Raw genomic sequence first — 26,325 nt, 5'->3', positions numbered from 1 at the left:
ATAACTAACATGCATCAGCAAACAAAAGACTCTGTTCAACCTTTTAGTCTGCTAATTTTTGTACTTCTTATGTAAACATCATTTTGTCTTGACAGTAATATAATCAAAGATTAGGCACGTGAGTTTAAGCACCATTTTGGAAAGAAAAAAGAAAGATCTCAGCATTTCAATCACCAATAAGATGTAAAGCCTTTGAAATGAATCAAGATTTAACATCTCTGTCTTTAAACCTAATAGCATACACAGCAGGAAGGAGAATCCACAAAAGATTCAGAAGCCCTTGGGTTTATACTTTGACATGAACCTGTTGACAGCACCAATACAACAATCATCGAGTCAACCATAATTTAGGGGCAGTTGATTCACGATTGGCAGCAGGCCCTTCACTTGCAAGCTTCTGAATACGAGATGAGAATTCTTCAGTCTGAACAAATGTAGAAATGGTATCATTAACATTTCATATTTAAGGAAAGAAAGCATCCAAAGTAAACCAAGAGTACGTTTAGAACAGTCTCAGATCTTATATCATTCAGTTCATAAAGGTGAGGGTTCGAGTCTTAAATTGCATCTAGATGAAGCCTTCAACAAAATTAAATCTATTCACAAAATGAACAGTAGAAAACAGATCTGGGATGGTAAAGTAGGCTACGTATTGATCAGTATCAGTAATAGTAGATCCTAAAGCATTCGCTAAGACAGGGTAATGTATGTACTATGATGAATTAATAAGAATTTTGTTAGTTTACTAGTACAATCTAGGGGCATAAGAATTTTTGGGAGTAGGGAGGAAGAGGCATAATAGACTTTTCGCCCTAAACAAGGTAGTAGGTGCAGGAGACTACACCCACAGGCCCCACAAGAAAAGGATTTCACATTGGCAATTATAATTCATCAGAGTGATAGTTCCAGGTGGTGATCCCCCTTCCTATATCTGTTTTTTTAGGTTGTTTTTGGCAATAACGTATTTTGGCAATACTGTATTCAAACTGTAACCAAAACTTGACTCTGCTTATCTTTAAAGAATTACTCCCAAACCTAGTCCGGCTATAGATTTTTTTTGTGAGCTTACGAATTTAAAACGAGTATATGAATCAAACAGTTAGAAACTTAGTGGAGTAATATTTCTAACCCTGCAAGATCAATGATTCTCTGATGTAATTGCTTCTAAGAGTATATCAAACCCTACCTCAAGATAAAAAACGAGTATGCCATTCCAACAAAATGATCCAAAAAGAAATCCAAAAGGGAAGACAAGTATGATTCCAGCTGAATTCTGAAACAGGTGCTAGTAATCCACATACAGTAAATTTCTTTATGAACTAATTTTCTCTCTCTTAATCTTTTCCCTTCTATAGTGGAGATAACCATCTATTCCAAGAGAGAGAGAAAACATTATCAGGAATAGCAATGTCTCTTGAACAATATGCATTTACCAAAATAGAATATTTTCCTTTCTATATGGAGATAACCATTTGTACCAAAAGAGAGTGAAAACTTTATTAGGAATAGCAATGTCTCCTTGGACAATATGCATTTCCCAGAAATAGAAATTCTTAGACTCATACAGAACAACACCATTTTTGTCACATAAGATTATCTGGAAGAATGAATCTAAAAACTAAAGACTTCCCTTCTTTTTCTTTCCTTACGCATCTCTCACCAGTCCAATGACATTGTTACTAGTCCAACTTACTTTCTTTTCCTTCTGATTTCATTTAATGCAATAGACTAAGAAACAAAAGCCACAAGAAACACAAGAAGACAATACTCACCTTTTCATCAATCCACATCAGTGAACTCAATTGATTGTTCAAGATTCGTACAACAACATCAAGCGGTGTCATTCCATCAGTTGCCTCAAGTTCTCCACCCTAAATGAAATAAACCAGTAAAGAAAGAATTAATAAAAAACATATATTTTTAATACCATCTAATCATAATGCAGGAGCAGAAATAAATGAAGGTACAAAACCTGGCAGGCATTAAAAGTATTAATGATTGACTTGATCTGCTCTGTCATTTTCTCCATTTCCCTCTCCACAAACTCGGCCTGTTCATACCTGAAATCACACCAGTTCCGCAGAACTGGATGCATTAAAATATGGCCAAGTGGAGGATATAGATGAAAAAAGGGCAGAACGAATCTAGGATTAAAAAATAAAGTTTATTTCTTGACTGCAAGAGGGTAATGGACTATCCTGCTTCCATTTACAGGACAGATCAAAATAGAGAACTATTTAAAGATCCAAGTGCAAGTTGATACTTTATGTCAGAGTTCAGACTATGAAGTATGAATAAGAAGAAAATGGATATATAGTTACTAATTATATTCTCTTTTAAGCTATCTATTACGGCCTGACGCCCTAACCTTCTAAACTGGCAAATGAAACCAAAAGAAGGTAACATAATGCACTTTTTAAGACTTGTTTTAGGTCATTTAATGCCCCACTCCAATAAAAGAAACAGTATGAGATTTTTGCAGTTGGCAATACCAACAAGCTGGATATGAATTTAAAAGGCCATCATTATGCATGGCTTTAAAGAACCCAGATGCAAAAAAGATTATCCAAAAATGCACATACATTGCATCCCTTGTTGCTGCAGCTTCATCATCAAGAATCACTCCTCTCTCATCTTTGTAAATTCGCTCAGCTTCTTCTTCCATGCTTTGCAATGCCTTGTCAACCTAACAGAGGGTGAGAAAAATGAGAATGAACTTCTGGATGTTTCTTGTAACTCCTGGAAATCACAAACCAGGAGTTACAAGAAACAAAACAAGCAAGTAGCGACTGTGAAACACTGGCCTAAATAGGTAACAAAGATTCACGCAAAGTAACTCCATATTCATCAATTATACAAGGCAAAATTGATGTGTGTGTCCTCATTCTATCCTCAACCATGGATGATAGGTTAGGAACATCCAGAAGATCTAAACTATGAACTTGAAACAATACCAACTAATTGTGATTAAGCTAGTTAAACGCTCAAGATAGTATAAAATTTAGAGAAACACTAGTTTGTCTTAAAGGAAAAGTAATTAGCACCGCAATGGAATAGAACTAGGCAGAACAGAATGGATAAGATACAAGTAGCGACCTTAATGGAACTGGGACAGCATAGATCTGGATACTGACTAATAACAGCTTCCTCCAATGGTACATTGGCACAAGAAAGTATGCAAAAGTTGGGTATCAAAGAATATCAGTAGATCCACTCCAGAAACATCAACCAGATTAGCATTTTTAAAAGTATGGCTCCGAAATACTATTTAACTTCTTCTTCTCTTATGAAATTTCTAGTTAGATGAACACTGCTCTGCTGCATGACGGAGTGATCTTTCCCTCTTATGAAAGCCGGTATCTCACTTTCGAAAGAGAGTCTCGACGTGGCGGTGTACACCTAGCTCCATAGCTGGGCTAGTCACTGGCTAGAGGGCGACCGACCTACCGGACCGGAGGCAGCCGAGCCAACAATCTTTTGGTTAAAATTGCACGGATGGCATAAGCATAGAATCTTTTAAAAATTACATGACAAATACACATTCAATCGGGAAAAAAGACTCAAATTGCAGGAAAGATCATGGTAATTAAGTGACCTCTTCCTGATGAGTCTCAATTAGCTCCAGCTGTCGCTCTAAGCTGCCTTGTGTCTCAACAACCTTTGCAACTTCACTCTGAGATAACAATGTAATTACATATGTCAAACTTCCCAGGAGAAATAACTGAAGGTACAACCTATACAAGTATGTTAGGAAAAACGCAACTAAAGAACATGGCTACAAGTAACTCTTTTGACCAGGACTTAGCAGCAAAGATCAATTAGAATGAATATAGTGCTCTATTATTAATCTTGGAAACTCGACCTCTTAGCAGGAAACGCCTACCTAGCTATTGCATAAGATAATTGAAGACAAAAATGACATGGAGCTTACTGCATGCAGCAGCTACAGAATAGAAATGGATTTGCAGAGAGCTTGAATTAAATATTGGGTATTTTCCAAAGAAGAATGTTGACTCTAAATAAATCTTAAGTTACCTCAAGTTTGAGAAGAATATCACGGTTCTGCAAGATCCTTCTGTCCCACTCAGCAATCGCATTAGCCTGCTTTCTAAATTTTGCAGTACGTTCCTGCAGCTCAGCGTTCCATTCCTTGATGATCTTTCATTGAAAGAAGGAATCGCAGTAAGTTACATATGTAACAAACAGGAACAATGTGAATTCCTCAAAAAGAAACGGGAATGGGTGAAATATTCACTAAGAAAGACTGGATAACTGACCAATAAATATTGAAATTAATGTCTCTATCATCTATCCCCCCCCCCCCTCGTGCAGTATGTTCATATTATTAATTTTTGCTAAAACATTACTCGGCCACAAAAGTTAGTGAAACTTCAGCATATTCAAGGAAGTCCATAGTTCAATACATGTGAAATCAAAGGTAAGTGCATTATATCACCCCTAGAATTGATTATCAAGGGGAAAGAGAGAAAAAGATACTACCCAATATTTAGCACATATGTTACCTCTTCTACAGACTTTCCTGTAATTTCTGATGGTAATTTCGGTGTGGAAGTGGCAACTACAGTAGAAGTTGAAGTAGTCCTGTAGAGAAAGAGGCAAGCAAAATAAAATTCAAAGCCAAACTGATGCACATAGAGCAGGTCACAACAAGATTGGATCTCAATTGAAGAATACATTCCTAATTTGTGGCCATAAAATTCTCAAAATAATGTTCTTTTTGCATGGTTAGCATGAGTTGGAAAAGAGAAGTACAAGAATCTTTATACCTCATTCATAATAGACTCTCCTCTTCACTAAATAAATAACCACCACAACAGATGAATTGAGCTTTATTTGATGTTATTACATCCAAATTCTACTTTCTGAGGGGACTAATTGTGACTTGTGCTGATTAAATCAATAAATTTCCAACTAACAGTACAGAGTATAGAGAATCTGCAACTTAATAGTTTCTTCTTCTCCAATGACTTCTTTGTGAGTCTAGGACCTTTTTTTGGTGGGTTGAATAATGAATTTACTGATGTAGGAAAACAACGGTGGTAGCCAGAAAACCATAACCTACACAATTCTGTACCAATAGTACCCAACCACATATCTTTATAGAAGCATAATACCCAATTGCCAATACTTGTAGGGAAATTGTGGCTGCTCCAAAAGTTAAACTTTGTAATCCTAGTATGTTCCAATTAGAGTGTTAACTTCAATTGTTTCAGGATGACAGAAATGAAGCCATGCTTCCTTAAATGATGTTAAGAATTTTTGTAAAATATCCAATAGCATAAGAAACCATCAATCCGCATTAAACTAACAACACCTGAATAGAGCTTTACACTATCTTTGGAAGCCAGACGCCTTATGGTTTGAAAGTCAATTGATATAGGAAAGGACGAGAAGCTCTTTTGAAATAAATTACTACAGTGCAACATCAAATAGAAAAGCCAAAAATACTGCTCATTCTTAACACACAAGCTGAAGTAAGCTCATAAACTATTTACTGCAGTCACAATGTTACTCATTCACTTTGCACTTTTCGTCCCCAAAACTCTCTTCATTCCTTGGCATAAACCCAGGAACTTATTTCAGTAAGATAAGAGAAGTTTGAGTTTACTTTAAACAATCAAAATATACATACCCACTACTAGAAGCCACAGTCAAGGGTGATGATGTTTGAGCAGCTGAACTTGTTGCAGTGGCAGAAGTTGTGCTCGGGACACCTAAAAAAAATAACAAATGGCACTTAATATTGTATCTGGAAATGCTTGGAAAATGGAAGCAGGACAGAGTAAGGTAGATGATCACATTCTGATCTTAAATAAATGGGATGTAGATAATTTCAATTTTTAGAATAAAATTTAAATGTTTGTGAACAACCAAAAGTACTACAATCCACAACATTTCATCAAATATCAATTAAATACATTTGATAGCTTATTCAAATATTCGTTTCACTCTAGAGGAGCAAACATGGACTAATATTTCAGGACATGGTAAATATGCTACTAAAAATGACATCGACGTTGTATTCAGTAATTACAGCAACTCTAAGCAGAACATAAACAATGCGCTTTTAGTATCAGGATGTGTAAATGATTAACCAAACTACCACCATTGGTTCTTGTGAACTAATAAAATTCTCCTAGAGATTTCCATATGATCCATAATTTTGTTCTTTCCTAACAGATTAAGTTTTTAGTGCTACACGATTAAAGATTAAACAGCCCATTTTCAGCTCTAAACTGTTCCTCCACAGTTCCATGAGTCGGGTCAACTCAAATTGTTTTGTGTTTCTATTTTGCTCCCTCCATTCACTTATGCTTGTCCCTATACTAAAAACACATTTCATGTTTAGCATATCAAGAGATGATCATGTTTTTTTCATGTTTTACCCTTAGCATTAATTACTTGTTCCCCAAATCACTTTCCAAGACCTAAGACTAAATAACAATTAATATGGGTATTGTGGTAAAATACCCATATCAATCAGTGTTTCTTAAAGTGCGAGCGAAGTACAAGCTGGACAAGTAAAAGTGAACGTAGGGAGCACTTTTCTGACAGGTGAAGTGCATCGTTCCATGATTGAAAGAAAAAATTTAATGAGCCTGGCAAAGAAACTAGTGGTAATCCTTTCAAACATAAAGATGTTTTCATTTGATATAGCAACAAAATTGGACAGGCACGGGGACATAATACATGACACATTTCTGTAATAGTTGAAAGTTTTGAGTTTTCTCAACCATGGAAAGAACTCCTCTCAATTGCTTCCAAAGGCTCAATTGTTATAACTATTCCTATCTATGCTGCTTAGACATTTAAAATATGCACAATTTACATTATTGCAACACATAAAAGGATGTTGCCAGATAAACCTATTTTCTGACATTTAAACCCTACAAGTGTACAACGCTGGAACATCTAGGGGATAAAAGCAGATGCTTAGCAGCGGTAGAGCACCAACAAATAAGTGTGGGCCCAGTGTGCATATATATATATATATATATATATATATATATAACCATATGTGTAACACCAAACTAATGAGCCCAAAAGCACTTATCAGGCTAGGCAAAAAATATTTCAAGGCTCTCAAACACCTAAATCTTTGTGATTGTAAGAATCTAAGACTGAAAATTCCAGTAAGATCTGAACCAATATTTCACACATGTTACTTCTCCAGTTTACTTAAATCAACAAACAAGAGGAGAAACGATAAAACATTGAGAGATATGGCACACAGAAAAATTTTCACTTGGAACAAAATTAACACTACTTCTGTGAAGGAAATAAAGGAGATACAAGCAGTTCATCATCCCTTCACCTAAATTATTTCAAATAAAACCTTTGTCCAACTCAAGCAAATCCACTTCATATTTTCCACATTCATTGCAGATTTCTTTGCAGCATTTACAAGTTCCCAACATATCAAATTATCAGATTGAAGGGTATAAATTGAGTGACACAATCAGAGCAAATAGCCACATTAAGTAGTTTGGGGCTGAGGCATAGTTGTTGTTCTTGTTGTTTATTTACGTGTTGACCCAAGTCATCTAACTCGTTACTCTATCAGAAGTTCCTGATATTGGAAGCTATGCCAACTTTTTCAACTCTGTGATCCATTTGAAATGCACCTTTAGGTGATTCAGCAGCCCTTCATTTTCATGTGTAGCAGTTCATCATAATATGATATCCCTGGGGCGAGATGCACAGCCATGGCTGCCGTTACTTTAGCCACCTAACTTCAAAATTCTGGCTTTGTGGTTTTACTATTCATGATATTCTTCCGTGGAAATGTCATCTTATTTGCTTGAAATTTATCCAGAGTTAAGAGTGATATGGAGGTAAAACTTAAGTCATTCATGTCAGCAGAGAGTTTCAAACTGCTTCAAGCTCCCATTCTCTCCAGCAACAACCTCAAACTCAACACTCAACAGATGCTCCACAACTGCTGTATGGACTTCATATCAACAGAACCAATCTCACTTAAAGAAGGCACAGTACACTTAGCAGGGACTATGGCTATTGGCCAGTACATCTAGCAGACAACCACAGTACTATGGACACTTAGCAGCTCGTCGCCTACAGGATGCTTCCCAGCTTTACTATAGGAGCAACATTATAGGCTACACAACTCTATCTCATAGTCAAATTCTCAGACTCCTTCCTTCTTCAGCATGATCTTACTATAGAATATATTTCCTATTAGGAACGAGCTCTAACATTTTAACAACTTGCTGTTTAAATAAATTGCTAACCTGTCATAATTTGAACATCTTTATCTCAATCACCTAAAACAATAGCTATCAAGAATAGCAGAATATTTGAGAAACTTTATACTGAGTTATAAAAAGTCCCTGAAAAGAAAAGAGAGGAATTTGTACTCAATTATCTTTTTTTTATGAAGGGGAAATTAGCACTGAATATCACCTCAATAATATGGCCTCTAACTACATTTTCTCTTGACAATTATCAAAACATTCACTTCTCTCACTAGGGAATGTTTTATACAGCAGAAGAAAATCGCTGTCATGGATGATTAAGCCACCTTTATGGGTATGGGCTTCCCTTTGCAATCAATGAAAAAAGTCAGAACAACTAACTTCACTTCATTAACCAATCAAAGCTCCATTAAAGTATGCCGGTCACTATATTCCATTCAATAATCAAGTTTAATTATCATATGATACAACACAATATTCAAACAAGGTATGAGTAAACCTTACCAAAGCTTGGCACAGCCGCAGTTGATTGAGGCTGTGAGGATAAAGCTGGTGCAGATGCTTTGCTAGACAATGAAAAAACTGTAGATGGGGCAGAGGTGCCAAATCCAGCAATCGGAGATGAATCAACAGCACTAGTCGTTGAAGCTGAAGAAGTGGGTGCAGGAAATGTCAGAGATAAACCAGTCCCGCTAGTCGTAGAAGAAGCTCCAATAGCAGCTGCGGTTGTAGAAATGCTGGTGGGGGTAGTAACAGTTGAAAACAAAGGCGATGAAGAAATTGAAAACCCAATACTGGTAGGTTTAGACACCGGAGCACTTGAAGAAGAAGCAGAAGCTGTTACAGAGCTTACAGTCCCTTTTGCAACCGAAAAAGGTGATGGGGATGACGAAGCTGAAAAAGGTGATGGGGATGACGAAGCCGCAGCAGGCATGGAAAAAGAGAATGAAGGTGCAGGTGATGCTGCACTCGGCGTTGGCGTTGATAATGAAATTGCTGGACCTGATGCTGCTGAGCTCGAGGTCGAAAACGAAAATGCTGGTGAGGAGACTGCAGAACTAGTTGATGCAGCAGCAAGCGAAAATCCCGGTGCAGAAGATATTGAAGTGGTGGTTGAAGTACTTAACAAAGAAAATCCCGGTGCAGAAGAAGCTGAACTTGCGGGTGAAGCACCAGGGAAAGAAAATGCAGATGAAGAAGAAAAGGAACTGGCAGCTGCCGAGCTGGCAAACGAAAGTCCAGGTGAAGAAGAAGCTGAATTTGACGCCGACTGGAACGAAAGTGAGGCCGCTGATGACGGAAAACCAAATGAAGGGGCTGTTGAAGATGATCCAAAAGGTGAAGATGATGCTGAAGAAGAAGACACAAATAGAGATGAAGAAAATGGAGTTGTACTAGCACTAGATGCTGCATTTCCAGTAGAAGCAGTAGTTGATGATAAAAACGGAGAAGAATCAAACAAGCCCAAGCCCGAATTTGAAGCAGCAGCCGAACTGGACCCAAACAAACCCGGCGAGGGCGTACCTGACGACCCGAAAAGTGAAGACCCAAAAGGGGATGAATTGGCAGCAGCGCTAGCTGAATTCGCCCCAAACAATGGCGAACCACTTGCAGATGTAGTGGATCCGGAAGAAGATCCAAATAGAGTTGGTTGGGGACTGGAACCAGAAGCAGCACTAGATGAAAACCCAAATGACGGTGTAGAAGCACCGGTATTAGAGCCGAAACCAAAAGAAGGAGCAGAAGAGGCTGAAGTAGTAGATGAACCGAATCCAAAAGAAGGAGCAGAAGAGGCTGAAGTAGTAGATGAACCGAATCCAAAAGAAGGAGCAGAAGAGGCTGAAGTAGTAGATGTACCGAAGCCAAAAGAAGGAGTAGAGGAGGTGGGGTTAGGGTTTGCGAAGGGCGAGGAAAATGGGGAAGAACCGGAAGCGGATGTGGTAGCGGCGACAGAGGGGGTGGTGGTAAAAGACGGATTTGAAGAGAAAGAGAAGGGTGAAGTAGAAGAGGAGAATGAAAAGCCTGTCGACATTGCTACCGGAGCTGCGGATGCTCGTGTACTTCTTTCTTGTTCAAAATTCACCGCCGGAGCAGGAGAGTAGCAGGGGACAGTGAGGGTTTTTCAATGGGAGAAGAAGGGCTTTTATACAAACTGACCAGAAAGAGTAATTTGCAAGGTAAGTACATAGTTGTAATTTACACCTTACTCTTTATTTTCTGTGTGTGTTTTTTTTCGCAAATCTAAATAGGTATGTATTTTAAAGCACAATATATCAAATTCTTTTGATCATTCATTATATCTGTGTGATATTCCAATTATCGACTTGGCGGCGAGCACAAAATAGAGTGTTTAGTTGAATATTCGTTGGTGTCGAAATGGAGCACCAAGAGTGGTTGGACATCTATGGTAATTAATGGTAACATTGATTATCATAGACGGTCGATATACTTGTGTGATCACACGTGTGGCAATTGAACATCATATTTAAATTTAAAATATTAAAATTATAAAAGAATAAAATAACAAATTTTAAAAATAAATCTTCTTCACGCATGAGTGCTCGATGAAGTTCATAGTCAATCCCTATTGCATTGGAGTGAGACAACATTAGTTGGACCCATTTTTGCCAGAATGTAAGGCAACGAGGGGTTTGTTGGGGGCATGCTGGTACGTTGAGAGGATGGTGAGGAGAGGTGGTATCTGGTGGTTCGCAAGGGAACGTTGGTGGTGTAGAGAAAGGAAGACAATTGAGAGGAGAACAAGGATACTGGTGGGTTCTAACTATATTATAGTGGAAATGGAGAGAGAGAAAGAGGAGTGGCGGCGATTGGGTCTTGGGTGCGGCTATTTGGAGTTAAAATTTTATCATTTTACATTTTATTTAATATTTTAGTCAATAATTCTAACAATGCTTAATGAAGATAATTATGACATATTATTAATTAATGTGACGTGACATTGACGAGTGAACTACACGGTAGTAAGGGTTTAAAAATATATTTTTTACAAAAATCTTAGTGTTAAGAGCAAATTACATATGATCTCTATTCTTTTTCGTTACAAAATCCCTTAATCTTTTGTCGAATCGGCATATGTAACAACTTGTTTCCATCATTATGGATGAATCAATGGGGAAGGAATTTGGGCCAAAAAACTTAGGAGTAGTATCTTATAAATTTCTTACCTATGCTAGACTTGAACGAAATCTGAATCAGGTGAGGTATAGGGTAATCTGGTAATGGATTAAAGGTTGATTATGACTTTGATCATTTGAGTGGATAGTCAAGACTCAAGACGATAAGGAACTTGTACGGCTTTATGAAATCGAATTCGGACGGTAGAGATCTTACAGCGAAAGGATGGTTTTAGGATATTAAGGTTTGAGGGTATGTTGTGAATTGGATACTTGGAACACAAGTTTTGAGTCTCTTTGTGAAACCCCGCCACTACAAGATTATTCCCGCCATAGCGGGCCAATCGCAAGTAAAAATGGGAAGAGTCTCAAAAACGTTATTTCCAACAAACTTCATTCCTGGAGAGCAAAAGGGCGACATATGGCTGCTTCTTCTTATTTTCCACTAATTTTTACGCTAAAGGTAAGTAAATTACTTCCCTAATTCATAAATTGATTCTTAAAACTTATAATCCTTGCTATTTATCCTTCGGGGAGGCATTTTGCGTTGACTTTAACATCGGGAAAAATTCTAGTTGAGTGTTTGGATCATGGAATTGGCCAAGGGTTAGTATTTGAATATAACTCGGATAAAGTAGGCACTATTATTGATCCTTTACATGAACTACTTGTTTTAGAATCAAGAACAACCTAAGAGACTCCGAAAAGGGAAAACTCAAGTTCATCAATAATATTTAAGCTTAGTTTCGAGGTAGGTGATTGTTTGATTTTTCATTTGTATTATATATGTCTGCTAACTACTCTAATTGTATTCATGCACGTAGGTGAATACGAAAAGATGAAACAAATTAATGAAATAACTATTTGTGAACTATTGCGATATTGATTGTGTTTGTAATTATGGTTGATTGGATCGGGTGTCACGTTTCGACACACTAACAATTTGAGTGTGACTTCTATGACAGGACAATTATTGACTATTGCATTTGAGATTGATATTTGGAAATTGATATATTGAGCATGAAATGGTAAATTGTTATTCTTTCTGTGTATGTGTGGTTTACTATGTTGTAGTTACTTGTGTATGTCATACTTACTGAAAAAGTCGTTTGATCTTACCAGTATACCGTTGGTTTGTGTACTGATATTGCATATGCTCTTTCTATGTTGAGTACATGGCATCTTTGAGAATCTCAACTAGGAGATCATTGACTTGTCGAGATTAATGGTGAGCCAGTTCCTTCAGACTACCATGGATTCATCTAAGATCTTAGTCTATTTACTTCAGACTTAGACCTTTAAGACTCTTTACTTTATATTTAGTTGTTTTAGGGTTGCATCCCCTTATCTTATACCGTTTAATTAAAAAAAATTGATACAACGACTTTCGGATTTTAAGGGTTGAACATCCGTTTGTTTGTGTTTGGTTTTTTATAACTTACTGAGTTTATGAGAACTCAACTTTTAAATTGATTATTTCAACATGTTTCCACATCTTTAAATGTTTGTCTTTTAATTAGTATTGTTTGGTTGGGTGGTAGTAATGGTTCTCTAATCGGAGGGTAGTGTGAGTGTTAATCACGACAGTTTAGGCCGTGACAGCATACATTTCAAAATGTCCCACTATATTGCGTCCTAATTTATAATACATCTCTCAAGTCATGATACATTGCTTCTCGATTTTTAATACATCTTAATACATCACATACGATCCCATACTTTTATGTATAAGTGATGTATTTGACAGATACATAGCGTAAAGTGATGTATCTGAGAATATAAGAGAGTAGAGATTGTTGTAATTTTTACAAATGATAGGAAATTTTAGAGATTATGATAAAATAAATTGTGTATTAACATAATTTTTCCTTTATAAATCTTCTTTTGATTGAGTTAAGAGCCTAGTTAGTAAAAATTTAAATAGAACATTTCATAATACAAACTTGTACAAGTACGGGAGTTTGTTAGATCATTTCAATTTTATTTTCGCCTTCATAATAAGTAGACTTTGGGTCATAGATCTCCAGAGTAAATTTCAAGAATTTATTTTAAATAGTCATCTAATCATAAAATTATTAATCTTGAAATTTTTCCCTCATACTTTAAAAAAAAAAACAAGATAAAATATTGATTTAACTATCAAACTTATCAATTTTGAAATTTACACTTATAAAGAAATATTTTTTTAAAATAAAATATGTCTTCAAAGAGGAGCAGATTAGAAAAAAATATAAATATCAAAGATATTCAAATGACAAAAGTTTCTTTCAGAGAAATTCCGTGTCAAATGATTTCAACAAAGGCAACATCGATTTCAATATTTTATTACGATTAGCGAGCGAGATTAACCTTATTTAGTACTCCTTCTGTTTTTAATTATTTGTTTATATATTCTTTTATTTATCTATGATCATTTGTCTATTTTAAAGAATCAAAAAAGAATAATTCTTTTTACTTATTATATCCTTAATTAATTATTTTTAAAAAGATAGAAAAATAGAGAAAGTATAGTATTGGAGTTGTAATATGAATTTGTCTAGCTACAAAGGTATATGTCTTTATTTAAGAAGCATATCACCTAAGATAAGCCGAAATCATAGTTTTTCTTTGCCAATTGAATGTGGTGTAATTAATTGAATGTAATTATAATGTCAGACATATTTGGTTGATCATATAATGAGTAATTGGTAAGGGAAAATTATACAGAAGAATTATAAATAACCGATAATTACTTGTTATAAAGAATTTAAAATAATAATAACAAAATAAATTAATTATATGATCATAGCTTATACAACTAAAAAAATGCTTACATCTGAAATAAAAGAATTGACATTGTTGGAACTCTTCTGGATTCTAGTATACAAATGAACTATTTTACCAAAAAATTAACCTTATTAAATTTTCTAAAAAACTTTTGCATAATTAAGCTATTAATGAACATCTATATATATAAAAACATTATTTATTTTATTATTTTTTTTATTATTGTCCAAGTTTAACCATGTTATCCTTCATCATTGACCAAGAGTTTTTACACTTGGATTCAATTTTTTGTAGATTGGCTAGGCTAGAGTTGGTAGGAGCCCAAAAGCCATGAAAACCAAGAGGAAAATTCAAATGTCTTGGGACTTCAAGTCTTGCAACTACTTCATTCTTCTCTCCAATTTTTTGTGCATCCAAAATTACAAGATAACACCTTTGTGTTGACACTGCATACTGCAAATTAAATATTCACACACAAAATCATAAGAATAGAAGTAATACTATTTTTTTTATATATAAATTACAATTAATGTCTTTTAAATACGACGTTTAATTTGTCAATCTTTGAATTAAGACGAATTGTCTGCTATAACAAATAAAGGTGACACTAGAGTATAAAAATTTACCACATTGTAAACTTCTAAAATTTTCTTACATAATCATATATCACTCGAAAATAACATATTTAAAGTCAAAGTAACTAAAAGTGATATTTTACTCGTAGAAAAATAAGACATGTGGTGCTAAAAGACACTAACTATGCAAACTTTATTAGTGTATGTGTATATGTAAGTTATAATTACTTACTTCAACCACAAGAAGGTATCCATCATCCTCTTTATTAGTTCCTCTTGGAATAAAAACAGGTTCACCAATGAATCTTCTTCTACCAGCTGACCACTTTTGGACTGATTTATCAACCGCGTTTAATTTCACGACTGCGTCAAAAGGAAAATGGGGTAGCGCTTGACGTGAACCTGTACATGTTGCTGCATAAATATATCTGTTTTTTCTGCCTGAAAATTCTGGATTCATCGCTGGAAAATCTGCTGCTTTGTTCCATTCAGGATTTAGATCATTTACTGAACATTTTGTGCAATTCCCTTTTTTATCTAAGTTTATACATACCTGCATACCCATGATCACAAATTCGCATTACACGTGACACTACTATAAAATAATAATAACGACCCGATTCTGAAACATCTTTAAAAAAATAAAAAGTTTCTCATGTATCATCATATGTGTCACATGAAATAAAATGATTATATGTATTGATTAAGTCCAATCGTCTTTTATTTATTTTATTTTTTGTTTTAAAAATAATAATTTTACGATTTTATTATAATAAACTAAACATTAGGAAGAAGACCTGAACTAAGTGAGGCAATAGCTTTTCTTCTCCTTCTTCTACATTCATCATGGAAGGATCAAGTTTACCACTTTGCCAATCATAGCCTGAAAAATATATATGGAGGAAAAGAAACAAATTAAGTTTTAATCATCTACTATATAAAACGTTTTAGTTTATATATACTGACAGTGCGGCAGACATAAACTCGTGCTTGCTTACCAAACATTTTTTGGAAATTGAACCATTGGTAAGAGCAACCAGAAGCCTGAATTTGTATGTTTAGATTTCCATTTTGTTCATCAATTTCTTCAAAAGCATTTCCAACATGTAACACCCACATTTGTGAAGGAGCTTCTATAGGTTTTCTCCAATCTCTTTCTACATTATTGTTACGAAATCTAGGCAGCAAATAAATTGGAGATGTTGGTTTGCTTGGATTTACTGATAATGCTGATATCATTGGAGAAAGCCCACATACTGCTGTCATTGATCCTGCAACGATGGCGTACGCAAAATTTTAGTGAATAAATAAGTAAAATGAAATATTTATTTTTAGTATAGAAATCGAATAATTAGTTACCGGGGATATCGAGTTTGATGCGGTTGCCGAACAATATATAGTGAGTATCAGTAAAAGCCCAATCATGTATCATTAAATGATCTGGGATCTCGAATTCTTGGCTTTGTAGTAGCTGGAAATTGGAATCAAATTCTAGACAAAAAAAAAATAAAATGAATTAAATTAACTAGAATTTGAATTATTATGAATATATGGAGACAAAAACAAAAGAATTATTCTTGTTAACGTTGTACTACATCTACATGTGATGTTGATGAAAATATACAATTTTTTAAAAAGTAGAGTTGGATTATTGGAGTATTATATACTAGGATAATGATCATTTAATTATGTTTACTCCTTGTTTTAGTTTAAAAACATTATAAATATTTTATTTATCACTGGACCCTCTACTCTTATTTATTTATTTATTTTCAAAAAAAGGAAAACATATAATAAAATCCCACCTTACTGATGTCAGGCTTACAAGCAAAAAAAAAAAGCCAAAATAATATGAAAAAGCTTGTTTTTCCTTTCATTTTTGATGTTGCTTTAATTTACTGATAAGAAAAATTTTACATCGATGATTTTAAGGAATGAATCGTTTCTTTAATATGAACTTTATAAAATCGATTTCTTTATTTAAAATAATGACCTAATTTACACTACACCAGACATGAATGCTAGTGCAATAGATACTTTAAACATTAAAAAGGAAGAAACATAAGAAATTAATTAAATGGAATTTTCAGTTCATAAAATTAAACAATCTTACCATAAAATGTAAAATTACTCCTAGGGAGCAACATATCCTCTGCGTTGCATGACATGATTAAAAGTCTGTTTCTACGAGTATCAATCTTGTAATGAGATAACAATCTCTTTGGAGACATTTTAAACACCCCTGCAAATAAAAATATTTAGCTAATTCGTCATTAAATAAAGATCAATTTTCATTATTTAGCACAATAAAAGTCCTTTCGTATCGTACCATATAATATAGGCTTCAATAGCTGAGCAGCAACATCCAAAAAATCACTATGACTAATTTTTTTATCTTCTAATACTTGATCAGAGTTCTTAATTAATTCAAATTTTCCAAGTGTATTCAAAGTTTTAGAATCAATTTCATAAGGATCACCACCTTCCCACAAACAAAACAACCTACCACCCCATTGTAACACACTAGTATTCGCCACATTCTTCATAACTTTCGTATTACCAACCATCTTCCCTCCTTTCAGTACCGAAAACGGGCCCCGGTGAGTGAACCTCCACTTTCCACTCACCGGGTCCCGCTCCTCAGTCTGAGCCTCCGTTTCAATGTACCTAGCCATAAACTTAACCTGACCCGTACTACCATCAATTTCAAATGTCCTTAAGTAGCCGTGTCCGTCTAGAGGGTGCACCGTGGAACCATGATCATCCGCGAATAGGCCCGGCCCGGTGAGGTAATACGTACCGGAAGGGAAATCGGATGGTATGGATCCTTCCACGACCCGAAGTGAAACGGGTTCGGTAGCTTCAGAACGTTGGGACACGAAAAGGAATTGGTAATCCCAATAGGCAGTAACTGTGTCATCGATTTCTGGTGTGTAAACTTCATGAGTTGGGGACGTGGTGATCGTTATGGCTCGCGCCACGTGGCTAGGCAATGTTAATTGGCTCGGGCTCATCGCCACCGTGGACGGCAGTTTAGCCGGTGGCAAGAGTTTTGGAGGAATATTGTTAATATTATGGCAAGCTTTGGCCTGCATTTTGGCTTTTGTTTTAGAGTTGGGTGGTAGTGATACAAATTGAAGATCCATCAAACTATCTTATATATATATATATATATAATAATATATGTAAGTTTACATCACCCTCAACCCCTCCCCCCTCACCCCTCCATGTGGCGGATCCAACTATGGAATCATTTAATTCAATACGACACAATTTAATAGTTTTAGTCTAGGTTATGTATTTATTTATGTATAAAAAGTTTATTTTGGACCTAGTTATTGTTCTTTATTATTCACAAAGAATGGTTTAGTTTGACTTGACACGAAATTTAAAAAAATAAAAAAGAGTTTTTGTCATGTGGTCATAAATTAAAGTTATGTCAAATGTATAAAATTGTCCTTTAATCTTGTGGCATTAAATATGCTATGTGGAAAGTTGTTATTAAAAAAAGAAAAATGTTATTTTTTTTGAAACATATTAAAAAAAAAGGAGGTAACATATAGTTAAAATCCTGAATTTAATTAATTGTTGTGCTGCATAATATCTAGTGATTTGGAGTCGAATATGATATATGTATGTATGCTTAGATATATATTTCACAACTCATTCTCTTAGATTATTAAAATCTATCATGTTTAAAGATTGAATTTGTAATTGTCATCGACTATTTATCTGTTGACATCTTTTTATTGAAAATTTATATCGTATAATATGAAAAAATGTACATTTTAAAAGAAAATTCTAACTATATTACTTGACTGGTGAAATAAATAAATTAGAAAGAACCCATTTGAAGTGGGTGGTGGGGAAGGAAACAGTGAAAAGCTTTGTTTTTCATTTTGCTTCTATTTAATTTTCTTGGCAATATTGACGAGTTGTCCTATGGTTTGTTAAGATCGTATGGAATTGTAAAATATATGGTGGGACTATATGTCACCATATTGAGATTTTGTAACTTACTAGCAATATAATATTTACAAAATTAAGGTGGTGGGCCATTTATGCTTCTTGCTTTTTCTTAATTGGAAGACAACTTCCTATTGCCTAATTATACTATAAAATATATAATATGAGTGCACAAATAATATTCACATTGTTTATTTGTTGTTTGCTACCTTTCTTCAAAATTCAAGGAATATGCCACTTCACTTAAAACTAAAATTAGTAAAATCTGCGTAAATTTCAAAGCAGCTTCATCAGTTTTATCTCATGGCTTACTGGATTATATATATTGATATGATTCTTTTTAATGGTTATTTGAATTAAATAGTTCAAAGTTTTATTTTTTTCTATTCAATAAGTTTTTTACAAACTCGATTTAGATAATTTTTGTTGTTATATAAATATATGAATAAAGTAGTAGATAATCCTACAAATTATTTTCTTATAATAACTTCTTTTTTACTTTTTATAGTTTTTAGATTATACCTCTATTTGATCTATAGTTAATTAAATTTCTAAATTTCATCTAAAAGTATTATTTCATTCAGTTTAATTTTTAAATTTCACCTAAAACTATTATTTTATTCGGTTTTATTACTAGAGAAGTATTGCAAACATCTGCACACGCGAATCATTAGTTTCGCTTTCGAACTATTGATAATCTTAAAACGTCATTTTACTTAACTAATTGAACTTATATACACGTTGTATAACATGAGCGAAATACACCATTAAATTCTCGCCAAATTTAAGGGTGTTTTCAACACTTCTCTCCGCTTTAAAAGATCTTCATATTCTTAAAAGAGTTTGAGACCACGTGCTATTAAATTTGGTTAGTAAGATGAATGTTTTTTAAACTGTCAATAGTTTAGAGACGAAACTTATATAATAATTTACACCAAATTTAAGAGTGTTTTCCAATAATTCTCTCTTTTATAATCGGTATCTTTACACGGAAGGAAATATAATAGTATCTCAAATTAATATTAGCATTGTTTTATATGTGTCACGATACATTACATTGCACAATGATGAATCACTATTACATTGTTGTTGTCGTACAAAATCAAAGTTTTGCATGAAAATGATTATAATGATGAATACCTTCATGACTTTTATTTTTATTTTTTTCTTTCCTTTCGGTTGTTTTGAAAATTTAGTTTTGTTTGCCAATTGGCACCACAATCAAACACAAGTTGGCCAGCAAAATAAAAAAGTCATCTAACTTTATGCAAAGTGTAATCATCACTAAGTAGAATATACACAACTCCAATGACCAGTTAATAATATTTACAAGTACCTATAGCTAGCAGTTTTGATAATAGTAACACTACTATATAGTCTAGTGCACCATATATTATTTTTTAATTTTATAAGAAGGAAAAAAAAGGACAATTGGTCCATGATTATAATTCACACTATACTAATATTTTATATTATATGCACAAATATTTGATACCAATATGTGATGTCGTGGTTGATTCCATCAACAAAGTGACAATAGAGGGTCCACATTGTTCATTTCATGGCCGTCTAATGAGGAATCTTTATGATTTCATGCATTCATCAACTTCCACCATTTTTCTATAATATATAATATGATTATTGATTGAAATTGAACTACCCCCAAAATTATAAAAATACATAGGAGCTTTCCAATTTGGGGTTTAATTTGTATTGACCAAGGTCCAATCAATGATATGTTCCAATTGTGTGGATCTTAGGGTGGTGGGTAGGGCCCCAACTTCGAGGTACAATATCAGATATATTTTGATCATCTGAACTTAATATTTTTTTTAAAAAAATCTTATAGTATTTTAAATAGAGAATTTATCGAATATGTATAAATATTTAGTTACATGTATGTAAGTAAAATAAGTGATAAGTTGGATAACGAATTTAGAATTTATAAATTTTAAATTTTGACTCGAACTTTAATCAGACTATTTTATTGGACTTTCAAGAATCATAGGGGAACGATATTGGAGAGGAAGTGCACATTATGATTTGTTTTGTGCAAAGTTGTAATTTGATTTACCCTAAGTGCTTATTTAATCGTACATTTATTTATATTTTTGGTGGCAATAAGGTTTTGAACTTGAAGAGAAAATGATTTCACTAATGAGCACATACGCACTTTTATTTAAGAAAAGAAAATATATAGTTCTTGTATTCCATGTGTCCCTTTATTAAAAAAAAAATATATGTGACGGAGAAACGAGAAATAGAAAGCGGAAATTAATATGGAGAATTCAATTTTCATTATTAAGGTCAGACAATCAACAAATTAAGTTTTAAAATTCTTCACGTGTCTCTTTTTAACATAAGGTGAGTAAAAAACAAAGAAGAGGAGATTTGATCGAGGTTCTTGAACTGTAATAGAGAGAAATGAAAGTCTTGTATTCAATATCAAGGTTATGTATTTGTAATAGGAAATTAATTAAATTTGTATGTATAAATATTTTATTACAAATTCAACACATAACTAAAACGAGCTATGAATTCAACATATTTTAAAAAAATATTAGTATTAAAAAAAGAAACTATATTTTTTGTAGTCCATGTGTTCCAATTTTAACAAGGTGAGTATAAATGAATAAATTTCTTAAATAAATAAAAGAGATTTGGAGTTTCATTAGGCAACTTAATAATTAATAAAAATGTAATAGAGAGGAATGATGGTCTTGAATGTCGGGCTAATTGCTTCAAGGCGCAAAGAGAAATTTAAAACTCGAATATTATGAGTTTTGAATTATTGTTATATTTAAAAATCCTACACAATATACTTATTTTATTTGGTTCCAATGTATATTTAATATTTTTATTTAGTAGTAGTAGTACTTTTTAAATTCATAGAAGTTAAAACTATCTTTAATTATTAAAATTGATATAAAATTATTCCACGTCTGCCTATTAATCATATATGTCTTTAGTATTATTTGTAGCTCTTTTATACATTTCCATTATATATAGGCAGGGTACGATCGACATGTCTTCTTGATAATTGTACTATCTTTTTTGGTGATTTTTTCATTTTAATTTAATTTATTTTTAATTTTTTAAAAATATATAACTTACTTAAAAAAAATACTATATATTATGATAATTGTCAACTTAATCTATTACAAGGCTTTACCTAGCTAACTGATCTAAATATAAATCCTTGTTATTTCTTTTTTATATATAAAAAAGACCATAACCCCGGTTCTTGACCAAACACAATGGGGAATACATAAAATTGAGTTCAATTTTTACACTTATTTCGAACCTATGAATTCTAGAAACCTAGCATTTTGTTTGGATCATTATTATCCATTGTTTTATATTGTATTGTATTGTACTCTATTGTACTATATTGTATGGTAGATACAATGTTTGGCTAGACTGTATTGTTTGTTGTTGTTTAATAACATTTTAATTATTTGGTCTGATCGTATTGTACTTTATTGTAATTTATAAATTTACTAAAATATCCTAATTATTCTAAGGTAGGAGGCTTGACTAGATTCAAATAATTAAGATAAAGGATAAAATAGAATTTTGAAATATTATATAAATATATGATTGAAAAAAAATATTAAGTAACAGTGGGAACACACCAAATTGGTTGTTTCATAAAATAGAGGTTTTCGTTGTTATGTAACAACGAAATATAACAATAAAATACATTTTAAGTAACAATCAAAACAAACATTGTAGGTATAATAACAATACAATACAATGGATAATAATGATCCAAACATAGTATAAGTAAAAAGGAATTTGTTTTAGTTTTAAAAATAAAATGGTGGCCATTTTGGGTCGAAATTCGGTATATGATTTTTTTATTTTTATTTTTTGAAATTTTTCTGCAAGGGTTTATATTTAGATAAATTAGGTGAAATCATGTAAAAAAAAAATTTATTCTATTAATTTATCTCTCCGTCGAATCAAATTGTTAAAGGTGTAAGTTCTAAGCCCATGCTAAAGTTTCAATCTATTTCTACCAATATCCAAGCAAATAAATTAAGAAAATACATTCAGTGGCCTGATTTTTGTTATTTGATGGGAGTAGTTTGTTTATGGGTACTAGAAAAGGGCCATAAAATTAACCCTAAGATTATTTTTGATTCAATAATTAGATGAAGAATATCTATACATTAATTTCGATAACTCAAAAATAATTTAATTCTTTTATATATTTAATTTATTGAAAATTTTATCACATATATACAAAATACAAAGTATATATATTATATATAAGATGAGCCTAACAATATATTCATAAGCTGTATGCTAGATTTGTCCATATGAGTGGGTAAGACTAATATTGCACTCACCATCGAATTTCGATCCTCATATACTATCCTAGTACCGGGATAGTATATGAGGATCGGAGTGTCACGTTCCGACACCAGGATAGAATATGGATCGGGTGCCATGTTCCGGTACCAGGATAGTATATGAGGATCGGAGTGTCACGTTCCGACACCAAGATAGTATACGAGGAGCGGAGTGTCACGTACCGACACGAGAGGAATAAAGATAATGAATCTTGAAAGATGTTAATATACTCAATCTAATGAACCTAAATCCCAAATGAGTATGATGAGGAGGCGTGAGTCCTCATTGATGTGCTTGGTGTTATGACCAAGGGTTATGGTAATTGTAAATGCTATATGTTGAGTATCATAGTTGATTTTATGATATTACTTGGTATATATTTATTTCTATTTTGAGTTGGCCGATGATATCTACTCAGTACCCGTGTTTTGTACTGATCCCTACTTTTATGTTTTCTTCTTGTTTAATTGTGGAGTGCAGCAAACGTGCCGTCATCTTCGACTCAACAGTAACTCTAGCCAGTCTTCATTACTCCGGATAGTTATTGAATTGGTTTTTATTAATGAGTTTAAGTCTTCCGCATTACTTTATGTTGATAGTACATTGAAATGTTAAGGTTTAGATTTGATTGATTCGCTCACACAGGAGGGTAAGTGTGGGTGCCAATCGCGGTCCGATTTGGGTCGTGACAGAATAGCTCCTTGTTGCAATGGTATAGATTGGAAGTGCTCATATAGGTTCACAATTTAATTAAGAAAAATAAAATAAAATAGTGATCCTCTTAATTTATTTACCATTAATGTAAGACAATTATATGATTTGATTGATTTACCCTTGCTAATACGATATTCATTTTGTTAATTGATTTGTATATCATTGTTGCAATTCACGTTATTTGACTAAGATTATGTTTTTACATTAATATACTTGCATTAAAAAAAATCTGAACATTCATATTACATAAGAGATAATTGATAAGTGTCAAAAACATACTTAAATTGTATTTTTTTTTTGTTTCATATCTAAACTATTGAGAGTTTAAGTTTGATACCTAAACTATTGTTATGGATCAGAAGAAACTAGAAAGAGAAATTAAAGAGAGAATGGTAATAACTTTTTGTATTGATTCTTGCATTGATACAAACAGAATAGTACATCTCTATTTATAAATAATTAAGGAGAATAAAAGAGAATCCTTCTAGATCTAAACTAAAATAAATTTAAATATTTTGTTATTAATATAAATCCTAGATTTGAAAGAAAATTAAATACTATAAATTATTTTTAGACTAAAAAATAAAAGTAAAAAAATTCTACCAAATTTCAACATTCCCCTCAAACTCATTCTTCTTATACTAATAATGCTTGTGATTTATATTGAGTATCTTTGAATTTGCACACTTTCATAACATGACCTGTTTGTTTGCAACTTCCACATACCGCATCAGATCTCTACCAACATAATTTTTTCAAATGTGTTTTTCTATAATATTTGCAAGGAATAATCAATTTTATTTTATTTTTTGATAGTTTGCATAAAAAATGCCTCCAACAATTTATCTTGTCTGAAGAACACTTATCAATTCAACAAGAGAGATGATAGATAGATCTTTAGACCATTTCAAAGTAGAAATTTTAGACTCAAACTAAACTATTAATTTTTTTAGTTCGAGAAACACATTTCTCTCTTTATACCCCTCTTATCATGGTATGTGTAATACTCTCTCTCTTTTATTTTAAAGAATTTTCACATCATACTCTACATGAACAAAACATTCTACCTTGACAAAAATTAAATAAATTATTAGTATTAATTAAAATTAAAAATTTCAAACTATTATAAAAAGCAATATTTTCTTTATAAAGAATGTAAAATATTTTTCTTACCCTACGCCATCACTTTCTCTCACCCCCACAATTTATTTTGATTAAATTTCTTTTACAAAAGTATTTCATTTTTTTAATTCGTCTCGCCCCCCTCCTCATATACTAATTTGGAAATTCTACCCATCCCACTTAACCCTCCACTTTCAATTTTTTTCCCGTGTTTAGATATACATATCGAAAATATTTTTTACTTATCATCACAAGACTTTTTTTTTAAATCTTTTAGTTATTTATGTTATATTAGGTACACTAATATACTTTTTTTCTAAAAATATATATACGTGCATATCTAACACAAAATGAGAAAAATGTAAAAAAATAAAAATTAAAAGCAGAGGAATAATTAGGATGGGGTGGACTTTTTTTTTAAAAATAATATCAATTTCTATAAGGGGGCTGAGTAGGTTTTTTTTTTTTTGGGGGGTGGGGGGGGGGGGGGGGGGAAAGTGATGGAGTGATGTAAGAAAATAATTTATTTTTTTATATAGATAATAATACTTTAATTATTTTATTTAGATAAAATAGTTTATCTATGTGAAATGCCACGTGTCAAAGTTTTTTCAAATAAAAGAGAAAGTGCATTACACACACAATTGATGTGTTTCTCAAACTAAAAAAATGATAGTTTAGGTATGAATCTCACACTCTCAATAATTTATATATAAAACTCAAAAAAAATTGAATAGTTTTAGATGTGTTTTTGACACTTGTCTCATTATATTATATAAGACGTTCACAATTTATAAAATGCAAGAAAATCTTTCTAGTACATTTAGTTACTAAAATTTGAATTATAACATAATTTTTTAAAAGTGATTCTCAAATAATTTATACAAAAATTTAATCATTTCCTCAAATTTCTAAATAGGGAAAATAATCAAAAATATCCTTTAATTTTATTTTTTTAGTTGACTATATTCTTATAATTAAAACGAAGTTATATTTACCTTTGTCGTTATCAAACTTGTCATGTGTACCCTTCAATTATATGAAAAGCTCAAAATTATTCAATTTCAATTGAAATTACCTGATTTCATCTTTTTTGACCCAAATTTAAATCCAATCCATAAAACATGTCAAATGAAATCCCAAAATCAATTTCTTCATCTTCTTCCTTGTTAAATAAAAAAATACTCTTTACTCCTTAAAAGCTACATATGTTTGCAAAAATATATATTCTTGTGGATTCATCATCTTGTCAATTTAATTTTCTTACTTTAACATAATTGATCTTCATTAAAACAAGAAAATATCTTCGTTAGAATCTACCACTAGCGGCAATAGCTTCACTGTAAACAAGTTACATGGATAATTGAAATACATAGGAAAATAAGAGTAAAAAATTGAGACCCATATGCTACAGAATCATCTTAGGAAAAAGGACCAAAGATTATTGTTTATGAG

At 32.5% G+C, this 26,325-nt stretch overlaps 2 protein-coding genes across 3 annotated transcripts; both read right to left on the bottom strand.

Moving 5' to 3' along the window:
- Nucleotides 1-41: 41 nt before the first annotated feature.
- Nucleotides 42-10,464, bottom strand: LOC101264859 (nucleoporin-like protein). Of its 2 annotated transcripts, none has more exons than XR_011221550.1 (9): nucleotides 8,739-10,464; nucleotides 5,654-5,735; nucleotides 4,524-4,602; nucleotides 4,036-4,158; nucleotides 3,097-3,673; nucleotides 2,583-2,686; nucleotides 1,973-2,060; nucleotides 1,773-1,871; nucleotides 42-424 (listed from the first exon to the last, which is right to left on the bottom strand). XR_011221550.1 is itself a non-coding variant. In NM_001345849.1 (9 exons), exons 1-9 carry the CDS (start codon nucleotides 10,264-10,266, stop codon nucleotides 329-331), a joined length of 2,277 nt encoding a protein of 758 aa, NP_001332778.1. In that variant the 5' UTR covers nucleotides 10,267-10,388; the 3' UTR covers nucleotides 139-328. The 2 variants fall into 2 exon arrangements, 1 of the variants encoding a protein (NP_001332778.1); NM_001345849.1 differs by having other exon boundaries at nucleotides 139-424; nucleotides 3,596-3,673; nucleotides 8,739-10,388.
- Nucleotides 10,465-14,120: 3,656 nt separating this feature from the next.
- Nucleotides 14,121-17,855, bottom strand: CCD7 (carotenoid cleavage dioxygenase 7). Its single transcript, NM_001247504.1, has 7 exons — nucleotides 17,039-17,855; nucleotides 16,823-16,951; nucleotides 16,069-16,200; nucleotides 15,708-15,980; nucleotides 15,507-15,592; nucleotides 14,942-15,262; nucleotides 14,121-14,587 (listed from the first exon to the last, which is right to left on the bottom strand). Exons 1-7 carry the CDS (start codon nucleotides 17,853-17,855, stop codon nucleotides 14,354-14,356), a joined length of 1,992 nt encoding a protein of 663 aa, NP_001234433.1. The 3' UTR covers nucleotides 14,121-14,353.
- Nucleotides 17,856-26,325: the final 8,470 nt, after the last annotated feature.

The sequence above is a fragment of the Solanum lycopersicum genome, chromosome 1 (assembly GCF_036512215.1).
Source record: "Solanum lycopersicum chromosome 1, SLM_r2.1".
In the NCBI taxonomy this organism is placed as follows: Eukaryota; Viridiplantae; Streptophyta; class Magnoliopsida; order Solanales; family Solanaceae; genus Solanum; species Solanum lycopersicum.
Note: the sequence above shows the minus strand (reverse complement) of the source record. Positions and strands in the feature narration are given on the sequence as shown.